At 43.6% G+C, this 19,345-nt stretch overlaps 1 protein-coding gene across 6 annotated transcripts in view; it reads left to right on the top strand.

The window, feature by feature from the left end:
• Window positions 1-17,269, top strand: part of MTRF1L (mitochondrial translation release factor 1 like) — a 28,713-nt gene extending 11,444 nt beyond the window's left edge. For 3 of the 6 annotated variants that reach the window (XM_073557699.1, XM_073557696.1, XM_073557701.1), the window contains 4 exons: window positions 11,018-11,135; window positions 13,894-14,030; window positions 14,435-14,646; window positions 15,944-17,269. In XM_073557699.1, the coding sequence (XP_073413800.1) occupies window positions 11,018-11,135; window positions 13,894-14,030; window positions 14,435-14,644 (465 nt within the window). In that variant the 3' untranslated portion in view covers window positions 14,645-14,646; window positions 15,944-17,269. Of the gene's footprint in view, window positions 1-11,017; window positions 11,136-12,463; window positions 12,611-13,893; window positions 14,031-14,434; window positions 14,662-15,943 lie in introns of those variants that run through there. The other 3 variants (XM_073557697.1, XM_073557698.1, XM_073557700.1) reach the window with 3 other exon arrangements.
• Window positions 17,270-19,345: the final 2,076 nt, after the last annotated feature.

The following is a 19,345-nucleotide window of genomic DNA, read 5'->3' as shown; positions in this document are numbered from 1 at the left end:
GGCTAGGTGCCGGTGTCCTGAGCCCCTGGCAGTGGCGATATTCACCTGTCCCCGTTCCAAGCCGTGCACCACTGTGTCTCCCGGATCTCTGCATTGACAGCAGAGGACGCGCACTGACTACGTCATCACGCCGACACAGCGGTGCACGGCTTGGAATGGGGACAGGTGAATATCACTCTGCCCCCGTCATACTCACCCTTCTAGTGCAAGGTCTTCTCTGCAGCGGCAGCCCCTGCTTCTCCCTCTGCCGTCTGCTTCCTGCATTCAGCTGGTCACGTGGTACCGCTTATTAAACTCATAAATATGCACATGTTCATGAGTTTAATGAGCGGTACCACGTGACCGCTGAATGCAGATGGCAGAGGGAGACTCAGAGGCTGCAGAGACATGCCAGGAGAGGTGAGTATGATCTCTGACACCCCCGCTCCCCCTCCCCCGGTATATGACTCGCATATAAGCCGAGAGGGGGACTTTCAGGCCCAAAAAATGGGCTGAAAATCTCGGCTTATACACAAGTATATACGGTATATATACATTATACAGAATATTTGGTATTGCTGCGTATGTAAAAGTCCAATCCATCAAAATTTAAAATAAATCTGAATGAAAAACTGCATAACGATAAAAGAAGTCAAAACTCCAGAATTGATTTTTTTTTTTTCTTTTTAAATGTCTTGTAGTCCGTCATAATGGTAGCTAACCAGGGGGTGCACAGGGGTCACAGGTGGCAGGCACGCTGTTTCAGGAGGCCGGTGATGGCTGGAGTGGGGTGATGTTGTAGGTCTTGGGCTGGGAGGAGGCATCCAGGCGATGCAGGGCTGCAGACCCTGAGCTCTCATAACATGATGGTGAGCGGAGTACCCTTTCCTATTGATTGCCCTGTAGTGGGAAAAATGGTTATCTCCCGAGATCTCAATCTGCACATGCGCAGGTGGCTAATATATATAATATAATGCATAATAAAAATTTTATTTCTATAGCGGTGACATATTCCGCAGCACTTTACTTTAGAGAGGACTTGTACAGACAATAGACATTACAGCATACCAATAATCACATAGATCAAAACAGATACCAAGAGGAATGAGGGCCCTGCTCACAAGCTTACAGTCTATGAAGAAAAGGGAAGATACGAAAGGTGGATGGTAACAATTGCTTTTGTTGTTCAGACCAGCCATAGTGTTGGAATTGGGTGTTCCTGTTGCTGCATGAACCGGTTATCAGCATAAGTATGTAACAATACAGACACAGAGGGCTATTAAATGCATAAAGCATGTGAGGACATGATGCGAGGAACCTGGTTATGGTTAAAATTTTGAATGGGTTACACAGTGATAGGTTAATGCATTGAGGCGGTAGGCCAGTCTGAACAAATGTATTTTTTAGGGCACGCTTAAAATTGTGGGAATTAATCGTATAAACCTGGGTAGGTGTTGTGAATTCTCTCTCTGGCTTCCCTCTGGTGATTACTGAAGACAGTGGAGCTGGTCAGATTGAGAGTTCTCTTTCTGGGCTCCCTCTGGTGGTTACTGGAGGTAGTGGAGCTGATCTGATTTACAGAGGCTTGCCACCTGATAATGAGGAAGACGATTGGAGATCTGGGGTTTCTGGCTGGAATTAAAGACAGCTGACTCCACCTATCCCTGCTGGTGATTTTCTTCTTGGGCCTCCTGAGGTCTGATGTCTCCTGCTCTTTCCCTGCATGTTCAGCTAAGTTGTTCATTTGCTATTCTGTTTGCATTTGATCTGGTTTTGTTTATCTCTGCTTTGTGCGGGTCAGCTAGCTCCGGCTGGGGCTGTTCTGAATCACCGCCCATATGTTTACTGCATGTGCCAGTTTGTCTTGTCCCGTTTTATATTGGTCTCTTTTTGCTTTGTTTTCAGAATATACCAGAGTGCTGATATAGTGGGGTGAAGTCATGTGACTTCAGTGTTTTTGTGCATCAGACGTGTTGGACTTTTTGCAGGGTTTTTTGCGTGATTGCAGACAGTGTCTTTCCTTTCCTGTCCTGTCTAGTCAGTGTGGGCCCCATCGTTTGCTCAGTCTATTTTTCTGCCTGCGTTTGTGTTTTCATCTTGTCTCTCCGACAGTATATGTTTGGAGGCTATCTATTCCTTTGGGGTCTGCTCCAGGGCAGTTTAGATTTCCCCTTTCTTGCTTTATGCTTAGTTAGCTCTCCGGCTGTGCCGAGGCGTCTAGGATCATCGTAGATACGCTCCACAGCTACTGCTAGTTGTGTGGACAGGATCAGGGGTCTGAATCTGCTTAGTTACCAACCTCTCTGGTTTTCTGTGGCTTAGCCTGGGCCTGCTATCCTCCTCGGTGACCCATTCATAACAGTAGTGCATGCCAAAGAATTGGCGCAGCACGTGAAAAGTCTTGGAGACGGGAGTGGGAGGTTCTGATTATTGAGGACGTTAACCTAAGGTCATTAGCAGAACATAGAGCACGGGTCGGGTGGTAGACTGAGACGAGAGAGGAGATGTAGGGTGGTGCTGAGCCATGGTGTGCTTTGTGGATGAGGGTAATAAGTTTATACTGAATTCTGGAGTGGATGGATAACCAGTGTAAGGACTGGCACAAGGTAGATGCATTGGTATAACGATTGGTGAGGGCTATGATCCTGGCTGCAGCATTCAAGACAGATTGGAAAGGGGAGGGTTTAGTAAGAGGGAGGCCGATTAGTAGGGAGTTACAATAGTCCAGACGTGAATGAATAAGAGAGTAAGAGTTCTTGCAGAGTTGAAAGTAAGAAAAGGTTGAATTCTAGAAATGTTTTTGAGGTGCAAATGACAAGAGTGAGCCAGTGATCGGATGTGGGGCGTGAATGAAAGCTCGGAATCACGTATGACCCCAAGACAGCGGGCATGTTGCTGGGGAATAATGGTGGAACCAGACACAGAAATGGCAATGTTAGGCATAGGTAGGTTAGTAGAGGGAGGAAACACGAGTTCAGTTTTTGACAGGTTCAGTTTCAGATAGAGGGAGGACATGATGTTAGACACAGCGGTACGACAATCACTGGTGTTTTCTAAAAACGGCAGGTGTGATATCAGGAGAAGTAGTGCATAATTGGGTGTCATCAGCATAGAGATGGTACTGGAAACTGATTGTTTGTCCAATAGGGGCAGTATACAGAGAGAAGAGGAGGGGGCCTAGGACTGATCCTTGAGGAACCCCAACAGTAAGGGGAAGAGGGGAGGAGGAGGAGGAACCAGCAAAAGATACAGTGAAGGTGCAGTCAGAGAGAGAGAACCAGGAGAGAACAGTGTCCTTGAGACCGATGGAGCGGAGCATAGTGAAGAGGAGCTGATGATCCACAGTGTCGAATGCTGCGGAGAGATCCAAGAGAATTAGCATGGAGTAGTGACCATTAAATTTAGCTGTTAGTAGATCATTAGAGACTTTAGTGAGGGCAGTTTCAGTAGAGTGTAACGGGAAAAAACTGGATTGTAGAGGGTCGAGAAGAGCATTATTTGAGAGATAGCGGATGAGATGGGAGTGGACCCAGGCGTTCCAGGAGTTTAGAGATGAAGGGAAGATTAGAGACAGGTCTATAGTTAGCGGCACAGTTTTGGTCGAGGGATGTTTTTTTTTTAAGTAATGGATGTATGATAGCATGCGTAAATGAGGGAAAGATACCGGAAGAGAGAGAGGTTGAATATTTTTGTTAGGCTGGTTTCAGATTAGCGTTTTTAAGCGCAGCGCATTGTGCGCGTCCATGCGCCCCTATGTTTAACATGGGGGCGCATGGTCTAGCGTTTGCATGTGTTTTTGTGCGCATGCGTTTTTTGTAGTGTGCGCCTAGGCGCAACCTGTTGCATTTTTGGTCCGTCCAACCTGTGTTTAAAAAAAAAAAAAAGCATGCGCACGGAATGCGCCAAAATAACACATTACAGTCTATGGGAACGCAGGCATGCACATGGATATGCGCACTCCTGTGTTTAAAATCGCATGCGTTTTAAGAGTTAAGATGGCTAGAAACTGGTTAAAACGCACGCGCCTAAAAAAATCAAATGCATGCAAAACGCATGATGCGTTTTTTGCATGTGTTTCCATTGCGCACAAAGCGCAGCGCTAAAAAACGCTAATGTGAAAGTAGCCTTAGGTGAGCAGTGACAGCAGGGGAAAGGTACTGGAGAAGATGTGACGGAATGAGGTCACTGGTGCAAGTGGTAGGGCGAGAAGATGCAAAGAGCTCGATTACTTCTTCTTCTGTGACTGGTTCAAAATCAGAGAGTGAGTTAGATACAGTGGGGGGAGGGAGGACAGTGCATGGTATGAGGGGATTGGGAGATAATTTCCCGTCGGATATGGTCATTTTTTTTCTTTGAAATAATTGGCCAGATCGTCAGTGTGGAGATCTGTGGTTGGGGCCTGCACTCATGGGTTGAGTAGGGAATGAAAAGTGTCAGAGATGTTTCGGGTTATTTGATAGTGAGGTGATGAGGGTGTTGAAATAGGTTTGTTTGGAGAGGTGAAGAGCAGTGTTGTATGTTTTAAGCATAAACTTATAATGGGTGAAATCTTCGGGTAGATTGGATTTTCTGCACAGACGTTCGGCGCACCTGGAGCACTGCTGCAGGAAGCGTGTGCCACAGTTGTCGCAGTCTGTGCCTATTGTTCTATGTATAGGAGGTGCAATTTCATCCAGGAAACTTTGCAGTATTTTGTTGTAATGCTTCAGTGCAGAATCAGGACATGAGAGGGAGGAGATAGGGGCCAAAGATGACTGACTGCAAGTTCTTCATAAGTTTCTGGGTGTTAATGGCCTGTATGTTTTTATATGTGTGGAAAGTGTGGGTGTTCTGAGCGGGATGGCAGTTCTTGATAAAGATTGATAGAAGGTTGTGGTCAGAGAGTGAGACAGAGAAATTTGTGAAATCATCCACTGAGCAGAGCTGAGAGAAGACCAAGTTGAGGGAGTTTCCGTCTTCATGCATTGGAGAATTAGTAAGCTGCGAAAGGCTGAAAGAGGAGGTTAGAGATAAAAGGTGAGTAGCAGATGGGTAGAGGGGAAGAGCAATGGAGATGTTGAAATCACCCATGATGAGGGTGTGGAAGTCACAGGAGAGAAAATGAGGAAGCCAGGTGGCAATGTGATCCAAGAACTGATGGGAGGGGTCCGGAGGACGATACACCACGGCCACTCGCATGGAGAAAGGGATGTGGAGTCTGGCGGCATGGACCTCAAAAGAAGGGAAGACAAGTGAGGGTAGTTGAGGGATAACCTGAAAGGTACATTTGGGTGATAGGAGCAGACCAACGCCTCCACCTGCTCTGTTGCCCGATCTTGGGGTATGAGAGAAGTGTAGTCCACCATATGAGAGCGCAACGGCAGCGGTGGTGTCTGACTGCTGGATCCAGGTTTCAGTAAGGGCCAGAAGGTTAAGAGAATCATTTTGCTTTACTTGGAATTTTATGTCTCACTTTCTATTACATCACATGATAAAATGGATGGTGTTATTCAACAACTTTTCTGGAAAAAGTAAGCCCTCATACAGCTAGGAGTACAGAAAAATAAAAATGTTATGGCTTTAGGAATAAGGGGAGAAAAAAAACGAAAGTTTAAAAATGAAAAATCACAGGGTCCTTAACCCCTTATTGACGGGGCCAATTTTTTAAATTCTGACCAGTGTCACATTACGCGGTGATAACTCTGGAACGCTTCAACAAATTACTTTGATTTTGAGATTGTTTTTTTCGTGGCACATTACAATTTATGATAATGGTAAACTTAGGTTGATACATTTTGTGTTCATTTATAAAAAATATCAGAAATTTGACAAAAATATAAAAAAAAATTGCAATTTTCAAACTTTGAATGATTATCCCTTTAATCCAGATGGTCATAGCACAGCAAAACATTAATAAATAATATTTCCCTCATGCCTGCTTTACATCAGCACCATTTTTAAAACGCTAATTTTTTTGTTAGCCTTTCAGGAGGTTTAAAAGTGTAGCAGTCATTTTTTCAAGGAAATTTACAAAATTTATTTTTTTTGAGGGACCTATTCAGGTTTGAAGTAACTTTGGGGGTCCTATATATTGGAAAACCCCAATCGTGATACCATTTTAAAAACATCACCCCCTGACATATTGAAAACTTATGTCAGATAGTTTATTAACCTTTCAGGTGCGTTTCAGGAATTAATGCAAAGTGGTATAGCAAGAATGAAAAAGTGTTTGTTTACCACCTAAATGTCGCTAACTTCTGAACTGTCCGCTATAGCCGGGAGACTCTAAATCCGCTATTTGGCCATGAACAGCTATGGCAAACATCAGGACCACACAGTCATGATCTCAGTGTGTCAATTAGATTGTGGGGGCTTCTGCTTTAATATATTAACCATTTATTAGATGTAGTCACTATTGTCATCAGCAACTAAGGGTTTAAACAGATATGGACGGTGCCAACACTGATCGTTTGTGATGCAGCAAGGTGTCAGCTATAGTGTACAGTTGAGAGGTGCTGGATTGTCACCTGTATGGGGATGATATTTTCTTATATCTCAGGTCAGTAAAAAGATGTATTGGCTGTCATTAAGAAGTTAAGGCCTGTTTCACACTTAGTTTTTTGACGTCAGTCAAGATCCGCCGCTTTTAGAAAAAAATAGATCCGCCCATTTTTCGGCGGATCCGTTTTTTCCCCCATTGATTTGTATTAGTGGCGGATTTTGACTGATGGTCGTCCGTTGGGTCTGTTTTTTGACGGATCCATGAGCATTTTATCGGCTCCTGGGTGGACCAGATGGACACTGCAACGTTTTTTTTGGTTGACAGTCCGCTAATTTCAACTGCGCATGCCCGTGAGGTTTGCCCCGGGAGCAGTTTTAACCATTAAATGCCGTTCCGGGAGCCGCAAAAATTCTCTCTCCCTTTCCCCCTTTTCCCCTTTCCATCTTCCACGGATCCGAACTACAACGTGGTCCGCTGTCATCCGTACATCACTGAACGGAGACAGATCAGTTGTTTTTCACCTTTGGCGGATTTCAGCTGACCGCCGACAACGTAAGTGTGAAACAGGCCTAAGCGGTTAAGGCTGGCTTTACATGGATAGCAAAAAACCGATAAGCATCCGTGTTATCTGTATGTCCACTTCTTTATTCATCCATATGACCTCTGCATGGCAGCCAGTTTTAGACCACTTTCAGTATTTGGTCAGTATTTTACCTCAGTATTTGTAAGCCAGCACCAGGAGTTGGAGATAAATCCAGAAGTGGTGACGTGTTTCTATTATACTTTTCCTCTGATTGTTCCACGCTTGGTTTTGGCTTACAAATACTGAGGTAAAAAACTGACCAGATTCTCAAAGTGTGCATGTGGCCGTATACCTCAATAATTAGAAGGAACCAGTAACCTCCACAAATGCTATTTCCCTGTTGCTGAAGTTTTAATGTGCAGGTAAATGGCATGTAAATTATGCCTGGCTGCCTTATTGTGGGCAGCACCTATATGAAGAGAAGATGGTGTTTTATTCTCCCTGCCAGTGATTGGGGTGCTGCAGAAAGCGGTTCCAGTGATTGACAGTCTGCTCTGTATACACACTCTGGAGCCGGCTGTCAATCGATGTTCTGGGCAGTGATTAATGTGCACTCACTGTACAGTGAGCGGTGACTGTAACATCCCCCTGTACTGCAGCGTTGACTGGTAGTGAGGGGCTGACAGGAGTGAAATGAAGGCATTCAGCTTCTATTCATAATCTAGCCTTGTCTAGTAGATGGGTAGACAAGGCTTTTTGAATGGCCACAGTGGGCACCAGATGGACTTTGCCTCTTGGGGAATTATCAGAGATTAGATATATTTTATAGAAACATGCACAGTCAATAACCTGATTATAATTTACCGTAACTATTGTTGAACCTGCAATCTATCTATAACTGATCTGTGCCTAAAAAAAATAAATGGATGAATGAGATGATTCTTATTGGACCCGATTTTTGCACACCCATAGTCTTGAGTAGGTGAGTCTCATCCAAAATGAGTAAGACACTAGTGCATTCTGCTGTTTTTACACACAGACCCACACTCCAAGCGAAAACTCTGAATCTGCCCAATACTCAATAACTTCCCAAAATAGTGCTGTCTTGTTACACTGTCTCTCCACTGTATTGCCAATAACATAAAATAATGAATGTCCAAGGCAATCTAATCCATAACATCGCTCTGTATGATATCCAATTTTCGACACGGACAGCACGGGTACTTTTAAAGCTCTCCAGTGAACATGGCCTGAAAGAAATATTGTTCGTGGATAAAAGATCTTTTGTACATTGAAATTGATTCCAGACGATGACTGACACTAATGTTCGTTAAAATCATCCATTTTCATCAACTGTAAGGGTAGGTGCACACGTTCAGTAATTGGTGGCGCTTTGGACGTTGCACATGTCCACTGCATCCAAAGCGCTGCCATCTATTGAACGCAGGTGAATCCGCATGTGTTCACTGAACCGTGTGGGTTCACAGTGTCCAATATATTGTAAGGGTGACTCTCTTCCTGCGCAAGATAAATAGACAAGCTGCGGTCTGGAAAGATGCGCCGCCTGTCCGTCTCTGGGGGCATCTCTGGACGCATAGTAGGCATGGGATGTCTTGAAATCCCATCCACTTTGCTGTAACAGCTGGACGCTGCAGAAGTACGCATCGCCCAACCCGCAGCATTTACTAATTGTCTGCACATACCATAAGAATATTTCCCAGGACTGTATAGCTGCCGTTTTTTTCTCATCTGTATTACGGACACAATTGCAGGCATGGCTGGTTGTATTTCCTTAATTAAATTGGTTTCCAAACTAACATTGTCAATATCTATGATGGTGTCAAGTCCAAATGTGTTGGAGCCTCCATTAAAAGGCTTTGTGGCAAATCTTACACTTTTTTTTCGGGGCAAAACAGGCAGCTTGCAGCACTAATTTTCCAATAAAATGGCGACCAGCTGAATGCCATCCAAAGACCTCACTAGTAGAAATGAGCGAATTTGTTCGGCTCCCTCCTATAGCGCTTCCTGAATAAGCTGCATCGGGAACCCGGCTACCTGGATCGCACCGGCTATCAGTTGTCCACCACTGCAGCTACATCCCAACACATGCATGGAGAGCCCAACGCACAGGCTCTCCATGCATGTGTTGTGACTGTCACACAGCTGCGACATATGGAGCTGTGGCGGCGAACATCTGATCAGCAGGAGCGATCCAGGTTCCTGATGCAGCTTATTCGGTAAGCGCTATAGCTTTCCGAATAAGGAGGAAGCCAAACAAACTTGCACATCTTTACTCACTAGTTAATGAAGCATTTCCCTATACTTGTCGATCACCATACTCTTAGGTTTCTGGTGCTACTGCTCTCATTCACTTGGCTGAAATTCCACCTCACCAGCTCACTATGGTCTTATGTGTGAGTCAGAAGTCTCTATTAGGCCACGTTCACACCTTCAGTATTTGGTCATTGTTCCTCTCCTGGTTTAATCAGAGGAAAAGTATAATAGAAACACATCACCACTTCAGTATTTGGAGACTTTTTTACCTCAGTATTTGTAAGAAAAAATCAGGAGAATGAAAAACACAGAACATGTGAACGGCGCCTTATAGTACAAGTCTATGCAGCCTTGTTCTGATACTTCATACGCATGCACTGAACAAAAAATCCTTGCAGCCGATGCATAGATCGTTATCTGGTGAGGAGGAATTGAAGTCATGTGAGTGAGAGGACAGGAGCGGCGCCAGGAACCGGACAAGCCAGCGATCGCTGATTATATTAACACAATTACACTACTTTACATATAAGTTTACACCAGTTTCAGGCATAAAAAAACATTTTCTGGTAGTGCAGATTTATGAGGTGGTCTTGGAATATTTGTGTCCATCATGAAAAGAATTAATTTCTTGCAATTTTGTTTTTCCGTTTCTATAACGAGCGGTTCCAGCCATTGGGGCAGTCACGGTTGTAAACTTCTCTCCTGTCTTTGGCATTATTCAAACAGCAGTTTTTCACATGTGTTTTCTCAGTTCCGTTCATGGATAGAACACAGACACATTATAATCTGTGGAGCCGTTCACATGTATGTGGGTTTTTTTTTCTTTATTTTTTGTAGACTAAGGCTATGTTCTCACTTTGCGTTTGTGGTGTTTTTTTTTTTTTCTTCAAGCAAAGCCTGCTCTCATAGGAAAAGAAGCTGCTTAAAAAAGCAGGTATTGCAGGCGTTTTTTTTTCCTGTCATTTTTTCATGCTGATACGGTTTAGTGCCTGTTCCTCATTTTTCTGCACCAAAAACACAGCAAGATCTGATACCTGCGTTTTTGCTATTTTTTTTTTGTTTTGTTTTACACCATGGTTGAAAAGACGCTTCCAAATCTGAAAGTGACGTGCTGCAGTCTTGAAATTCAATCAGAAGAAAAAACAATATGTGTGAATGAGATTTCTGAAACCTGATAGCTTTTGCAGGTACTGTAAATCACAGCTTTAAATTTGCATAAAACAGCATCAAAACACAACGTGTGAACATAGCCGAAATGTCTGGAAAAAAATCACAGACAGCACATGAATGGCATCACTGTGCAATGAGTGCGTTGTCTGTTTCTTAACTCAAACCGATTACTCTGGATCTCGCCATGCAGACTGGCTGCAGCTCTCCCAACCCGAGCGGGAAGGCCTCCTAGACCTACATGAAGCTGCCGTACTCCGGTGGGAAGACCTGCGGCCAGTTTGTGCATTAGCACTCCTTGTTTGGATTGATTTGCGTGGATGTCTTCATAAGCCCCTATGGATAAGAGAAACTTTACAACTTTTTTTTTCGCCTTCAAGAAAATATCCTATGTCAAAAATTGGCATGCCAATGAAAATCATCTGCTTTTTTTCATATACTACAGAATAAATAGAGGTCTGAGCAAGGCCTTAAACTCCTATGAGCTGTGATGCATTGTAACCACCCTTGCAGGTGTGATCAGGATGTGGTTAGGGTCTGTAGCCAGCCTCTGAATGTCTATAAAACGTGTTCTTTCACTTCTCTGCCGGCAGATTCATCTAATAATTAATCCTAAGGATTTACGTATTGAAACCAAAAGAGCCAGTGGTGCTGGTGGACAACATGTGAACACCACAGACAGCGCCGTGAGGATTGTTCACATACCAACTGGTAGGTGGCCAAGATGGCTCTGCTAATCTTCACCAGGACATCAAACTCCCAACACTCATTTACTATGTTATTTTTGTTTTATCCAAGTATGACACTGATGGCATAGCTGTATCAACACCATAATTATCCTGACCATGTGGCACAGGATCTCCGGGACACCAGTACTGGGCACAAGGTAGCCAACAGTAAAGGCCACAGGGCGCCCACTCATTGTGCTGCTCATCCGGGCTTCAAGAGATTGGACCATTCACACATTGGCTCAGTCGATACTTAAAACAAACAAAAAACAAACAAATAAACAGCAATAGTGCATGAAAACAATATAGAGTATTTGGTTAATATAATTTTGATTAAAAAAAAATGCAAAAGCCATCCCACCACTTCACGGTGACCCTAAGGCCTCTTTCATACTTCAGTTTTTTGCATCAGTCAAGATCCGCCAAAAGGACGGCTGGCGGATCCGTTTTCATCGACGGCAATCCGTCACAATCCGCCAATAATGGAAGTCAATGGGGAAAAAAACGGATCCTCAAAAGAAAATTGCGGATCCGTTTTTTTCAAATCCTGGCGGATTGTGACTGATTGTAAAAAACGGAAGTGTGAAAGAGGCCTAATCGGGACAGTCCTAACCTCAGATATTAAAACCTTCCAGCTTGTCAAGTGACGTAATGTGGATAAGGGCTGAGAAGGACAAAACCCTGCTAGTAAACACATAGCCATGTGGGACCACATGAATATAATATTAGTTCAGCTCAAAGAAAAGGCAAGTTACACCTTTTATATGCACAGGGTTCAAACAGACTGAAAAAAACTTTAAGATCTGAACTGGGATATAAGTTGATGTGCATGCAGCACGATGGTAAGGTTTTAATACTAGAGGTTAGGACCATCACTATTGGGGTCACCGTGAAGTGGTGGGATTACTTTTGCATTTTTTTTTTAACCAAAATTAACTAAGGACCCTATATTATTTTCTTGCGCTATTGCGGTTTATTTAGGGCAGGGTATTTGCTTGTGTTTCCATCTTTGTTTTTTTTTTTGTTTTTTTTCCTGTTTAGTGGCCAGTGTGAACATGCACTTACATACCGCATGCACACCAACTTATCCCTGTTCAGATCTCTAGGTTTTTTTTTTTCTGTAAATGACACCTGTCTATAATGAGTCTCCACACTTCATTATGCTGCTATCAGGTTACGTACCAATAACCTAATAACTGACTCCCTGTAAGGATTCTGCCTGAAAAAGTGCTGAAAAAAAATGAACGTAAGCATGGCAATGTGAAAAAAGACACATGTTCAGTCTTTTTGAACTTCTGTTGATCGCTTCAGGTTTCCAAAGCCACAAAGCGGTTGATCGAAGTGACTGGTCCCTTTTTGGGCGGCTTCTGCTTGGAAGGCGCTCATTATTAATATATACAGTAAAAAATGAAAAACTGCCAGCGCAGAGCTGATGCTAAAGACTGAGAAGAACGCAAGGTAGGAAAATACTGCTACCATTTTCCTAAAGTGTCTTTTACAGGAAAAACTCAACACACACACAGCCGTCTTAAAGGCTCTGTGTGCATATGCTCTAAGGGGGATCTGGATTTATGGAAAAAAAATAAATTACATAACCCCTTCATGATCGGAGCTTTTTTTGTTTTATCGTTTTTTTGCTCCCCTTCTTCCCAGAGCCGTAACTTTTTATTTTTCCGTCAATATGGCCATGTGAGGGCTTGTTTTTTTGCGGAACAAGTTGTTCTTTTGAACACACCATTGGTTTTACCATGTTGTGTACTAGAAAATGGGAAAAAATTCCAAGTGCAGTGAAATTGCAAAAAAAAAATGAAATCCCACACTTGTTTTTTGTTTGGCTTTTTTGCTAGGTTCACTAAATGCTAATACTGACCTGCCATTATGATTCTCCAGGTCATTACGAGTTCATAGACACCAAACGTGTAGGTTCTTTTTTTATCTAAGTGGTGAAAAAAAATTCCAAACTTTGCTTAAAAGAAAAAAAAATTGCGCCATATTCCGATACCCGCAGCGTCTTCGTTTTTTGTGATCTCGGGTTCTGTGATGGTTTATTTTTTGCATGCCAAGCTGCCATTTTTAATACCATTTTGGTGCAGATACAATCCTTTGATTGCCAGTTATTGCATTTTAATGCAATGTGACGGCAACCAAAAAAAATGTAATTTTGGCGTTTTTAATTTTATTTCTTGCTACGCTGTTTAGCGATTGGGTTAATCCTTTTTTTTTTTTTTATCGGGTGATTCTGAATGCGGCGATGTGTGTTGTTTTTTTTTTTTTTGTTTGTATTTTGAATGGGGCAACAGGGGGGTGATTTCAACTTTTATATTTTTTTTTTTATATTTTTAAACACTTTTTCTTTTTTACTTTTGGCATACTTCAATAGCCTGCATAGGAGGCTAGAAGCTGCCATATCCTGATTGGCTCTGCTACAGCCCACATCAAAGCGGGGGATACGGACATCCATGTAAGGGCAGAGACACACTGGCGTATTTCTTGTGCAATAATCGCATCGCACTGAACGGACTGGCCGGCACCTCTCCTGACCTTAGCATGACAGCATGATGGATTGCTATGCAGCTGTCAAGCTCAGGTCAGGAGAGCAGACAGCCAGTGCGAGTTTTACAATGCGATTCTCGTGCGAGAAATACGGCAGTGTGTCTCTGCCTAATAGTACGTCCGATGTCGGTAAGAGGTTAATAACGGATAATTGTTATTTAATTGATTTTCATACTTTTATATTGCAGGAATAGTTTCTGAATGCCAGCAAGAAAGATCCCAAATCAAAAACAAGGAGACTGCCATGAAAGTTCTCCGTGCAAAGTTATACAACATGAAATTAGAAGAGCAGGTTAATAAACGACAGACTGCAAGAAAAATCCAGGTAAATGGCCCAGAAAGCTTCAAAAATGTTATTGGGATGTCAAATTTGTAGCTAGGGAGGTTGGGTTAGTTGAAATGGACTGTCATCCAGATCATTAATCCACTACTTAAACCTGCCTTCGCTTCATACCTGCATAGTCCGCTTCTGGCTTCTCTTATAGCAGATGTCATGAACATTTTCGATGTGCCAAGCTAATAAAAGGCAGCAATATCACAAGTCATATGGATTTTATCCTAGCATGCACTGATGGGGATGAGGGTGTTACTCTAGGCCCAAATATTAGCAATACTATGGCATTCCTGGTGCCAATATTGCACAATAGTGCTAATCCCTCACCCCATCAGCTATAGGATTGATGCTTGTGTTTGAACTAAATCTAACATATTATCAATTGTTTTCTCTAGGTTGGGACAAAAGGAAGGTCAGAAAAAATTAGAACATACAACTTCCCTCAGGACCGTGTTACAGACCACCGGATTGGCATGTCCGTGCACAACATTGATGGGTTCCTGTTTGGTGATGAACTTTTAGACGAGATGATTCGGGCACTTAGTGAATTTTCTGACTACGAGACCCTCCTGGAAATGATTGAACAAGCGAACATTTGTAAATAAAGGTGCTGTATTTGTAAGTTTGTCTAGTATTCAGTACTGTTCAAAACAGGATGACCAACCCATAATCCCGAATGTCTGCTGCTGACAGTCTTTAGCATATGAATGAACCCTTAAAGATTACCTTTTGGAAAAAAGGACCAGAAAGGATGATTAACCCCTTTCTGACATTTGACGTAATAGGCCAAGGTCACATGGACGGAATATCTGACCAGGTACGCACGATAGGTTTGCTGCAGGGTGTCAGCTGATTCTGATAGCAGACACCTGGCACTAGGTGCCAGGAGCGGTCACAGAGCGCTCCCGGGCATTTTAACCCCCGAAATGCTGTGATCGAACGCGATCGCATCATTCCGAAAGCCAGCAGAGGACTGACAGCCCTTCTGCCTTTGGATTGGCAGAACCCCCGGCATGACGCAGGGTCCCATTCGTTGCCATGGTGACCCGATGTCGTCATGACAACATCTGGGTCACCAGAACTAGAAAACTTGCTGATCGTTCACAGTGCATGATCAGCAAGTCTCTCTCAGTGCAGAGCTGATAGCCTCTATGGTATGCAGATGCTGTTTCATTTGCATACTATAGAAGCGATCAACATGCAAAAAAATGATTGTTCCATAGTGGGACCAAGTAAAAAAGTTTAAAGGTAAAAATATTTAAAAAAAACTATAGATTCTATCACTAAATAAATATTTGAATGGAAAAAAATCTAAACAAAGTACACATATTTAGTATCGCCGCGTCCGCAACGATCTGACCTATAAAACTGTCCAACTAGTTAATCCCTTTAGTGAACACCATAAAAAAGGCAAAAAATGCTTTATCGTACCGCCGAACAAAAAATGTAATAGCACGCAGGGCTGTGGAGTCGGAGTCGTGGAGTCAGAGTTGGTATAAAATGGTCCGACTCCTAAAATATATAATAAATTGGGTACAGTAGTTCAATGCAGAATGTGCCGAATATTTTTTCATAGGAATTTGGGAAAGTTATGAAATGTCCTATAAATGGCTGTTCTATTACTGATCTAAGGCTACATTCACACTCAGTGTTTTTGCTGTGTTTTTTGAGGATATGTTTTTCAGCTGCAAAAGCAGATCAGCTTTTTAAAAAACCGCATCACCTGAAAGGTTTTTGAGCTCATAGATAATGTTTTCAATAGCAAAAGCAGATTAGAAATCTGCTCTATCTATCCATTTATCCATATCTGTCTATCCATATCTTATCTGTACCAAAAAGAATGAAAGCCGGGTAGCACACAGACTAACACTCCATTTTTTTTTTTTTTTTTTTTTTTTTTTTAGCATCAGTCGGGTACACCTCATAGCTGCCCAAAAGGACGCCCAGGACAGGCATTGCTCGTCTTCAGTAACACATCAACATCAATTGACAGTTGGAATAAATAGACTGCATTCACCACATCTTAAGGTGCAGGCTTTATTTTCAAGTGTAGGGCTGTGCAGTATGGTTCTGCAGCAGCTGAGGCGTGCAGTATGAGATTCTGCAGAACAGTATGAGGTTCTGCCCCCCCCCCCCCCCCCCTAATTTTGATCCTGGCAAAAACCGTTTCTTATAGATATGGCGAACCCTCAGGTAACCCTAAATGAAGGTCAATGGACACAGGTGGCTGAATTGAAGGAATTTCTTAATCACCTATTAACCGTGACTAAAAAATTACAAGCTGAGGATTTAACTCCTGGCATTTTCATAAGGGAGTGGAAGAACTTGCTATTTTGACTGTCCCAAAGAGCAGATTTAATCGCAGATGGCATTTCCGCTTCAATCAAACGGAGAGAGACACAGCTATTGGAAAATAAAAATTTTCTGGCAGCTGTTTATGTGGACCCAAGTCATCGTATATTGCTTGATGATCAACAGCTTACTAAAGGAAAAGAAGCTCTGACTGAGGTAGCAGTTAGGATGAGTGGCCTACAGGAGGACTGCCAGGCGCAAGAGGACTTGGGTCCTGACAGTGCTACTGCTGCCGTATCTTCATCCTCATCAGATGAGGAGTTTGACTTTGACAAGTATTTGGATGACATGGAGCAGACAAAGCGTTGCCGAAAGGAAAAAGATTTCACTCTGTCTCCTATAGCAAGCAGAATGACCATATTTCAGCAAAATGTTTCACTTGCTCTCAAAGAAATAGAAAAATTCAACCGTTCATCAAAACTGACTGTGCATGAGGCAATTCCTTTATACCCGGAAATTGTTAGAGATGTTGCCCATGTGGTTACGGCTTTGCCTCCAACCCAATTTAGTGTAGAGAGGTTGTTATCTAGCCTTTAAATTATTAGGTCCGATTTTAGGTCATCTATGAAGGAGGATCTGATGGAGGAAATTCTATTTCTTAGAACAAATTCATAGCCTGCACAAATGTTATTTAGTATGTTTTTGTTGAAAACTGTTTTTTGCCACTTACATAGTTTATTACATAGTGATATATATAATCGATATTACATAGTGTATTACATATTTACAATTTATTAGTTTTTTGGGTTCTAAAGTTGTATTCCAATAAATATATATTATGTTCTATCTAAATATTTTGATTATTGTATCATAAAAACGATTAAATGTCTGATGTTCACATTGTACTACAATAAATTTTTCACTTAAATATAAGCAATATATGTGGGAGTTGGAGTCGTGGAATCGGAGTTGGAGTCGCAGGTTTAGCTTACCGACTCCACAGCCCTGGTTACATGCCTGCTGAAGGGCATACTGCGTTTCAGCTTGTATGCCTGGTCTCGGCTTAGACCATTTCCGGTCACATTTCTGCGTTCCAGCTAGCATTTCTGGATACGGAAGGCGCTATGGACAACATGCTTTCCGTCAAGCATTGGCGCCATGGGAGACTACAGCTCTGGCAAAAATTAAGAGACCACTTTCAAATGTTCAGTTGTCTGCTTTTTCTCTTTATAGGTATATTTTTGAGTAAAATGTAAATTGTTCTTTCCAGGACATCCCTCCTGACAATACCACCAGGAGGTTGTCCTTATCTTTGATAGGGACAGGAACACAGAAGAGGTTAAATAGCCCCTCCCCACTAACACCCTTCAATGTTTTTCCTGCCCCTATCAGGGATAGTTGCAGAGGACCACAGAGGTGCATGGAGTACCTGTTAGGCCGGCGTTCTTCAGGGTGTCGGGACCCGGTGGAGCAGGAGCTCCCAGGAGAAGCAGTGCCCTCTCCAGAGGGTTCTCAGCGGAGGAGGCAGGAGCCAGAACCCACTCCACAATGAGTGCTGATACCGCCAGACGTCCCTCAGTGAGGGGTCGAGCTGTGTGCTCCCCATCCCTGCTGCATCCCCCCAGAGGGCTCTGCGCAGCAGCTGCTGTTCCGGCTTCAGGGCAGCCGGCGCCTCGTGCCCTAGACTTCCGGCGCGCTGCGTAATCGGAAGGTGCGCCGGTGACAACTTCTGTGGGCGGGGCCAGAGACAAACATGGCGGCACCCAGCGCGACGTGGCCTTTGGCGTGGGAGAGTGTACCGAGGCCAGCATAGTTTGAATTCCGGCGCCCCGTACATTGGGGGGCGTCGACAAAGGCAGGGCTTTAGACGGGGACTGAGCCTGACGGATCGGCGCGCGGGGGGCTTGCGCAGCAGGGCCAGCCACGTCATCGCAACAGCAGCTGTGCTCGGAAAGAGGATGAACCAGATGTCTTGAAGCCGGGCAAGGCGGACTATTTAAAGACACACAGACTGACAGCGCACTTGACTCAGTAAAGATGGAAAGTGGTAGCCGTCCAGAAGTCCAATCCCTAGAGCCAGCCCCGGACCATGTGAGTAAAAGGCTAGTATGGTCCCATACGCAGACATACAGGAGCCTCTTTCCTATACATATTTTGCAGGCCAAGGAAGCACCTAGGCAATCCACCACGGCCACCAAGCAGAAACCTAATAAATGCCCCCTATGCTCGGCCAGATTCCCGCCGGGACATACAAAGAAGCTATGTGAAGGCTGCATATCGGGACTCCTCAAACAGGAGCAATCCTCTCTAGACAATATAGAGTCTATGATCCGAGAAGAGGTGCAGACTACAGTTGCAGCACTTGTACCATCACAGTCCCCTGCATCCTAAGAGGCCTAGATGGGAACTGGAACAGAGTTTGGAGGAAGGAGAGATGTCTGACTACTCTGATCCTGACTCGGGGGAATGTTCCTCGGCAGCTGTTCCGGAAGAAAGGAAGAGATACCTTTTTTACTTTGAAGACACTGATCCTACAAGCAGTCAGAAAAACAAGGACTCTAGAAGATTCTACGGAGCCACGAACAACCCAGGATGAGATGTTTGGTTGGCTAAGAGCCCATAGGAATAGAGTCCCGTTAACAGGCACATAACGACAATGATATTAGAAGAATGGGAAGAAATGGGGAAAAAACTGGTAGTCCCAAAAGACTTCAGATACCGCCTCCCCTTTGATCCAGAAGAGACCAAGGGGTGGGAAACAGTCCCAAAAATCCACATACCCGTAGCCAGGGTGTCAAAGAAGACAGCTATTGCCTTTGAGGATTCATCTGGCCTTAAGGATCCAATGGATAAGAGATCAGAGGACCTCCTTAAGAAAGCCTGGGAAGCATCTGCAGCCGTTATGAAGTCTAACATAGCAGCCAACTCGGCAGCCAGATCATTGATCTTATGGGTGGGCGAGCTAGAAAATCAGATTAGGGACAAAACCCCCAGAGAGGAAATTCTAAACTCCC

Source organism: Dendrobates tinctorius, unplaced genomic scaffold (genome assembly GCF_039654945.1).
Source record: "Dendrobates tinctorius isolate UK_male_01 unplaced genomic scaffold, ASM3965494v1 ptg000250l, whole genome shotgun sequence".
Taxonomy (NCBI): Eukaryota; Metazoa; Chordata; class Amphibia; order Anura; family Dendrobatidae; genus Dendrobates; species Dendrobates tinctorius.
Note: the sequence above shows the minus strand (reverse complement) of the source record. Positions and strands in the feature narration are given on the sequence as shown.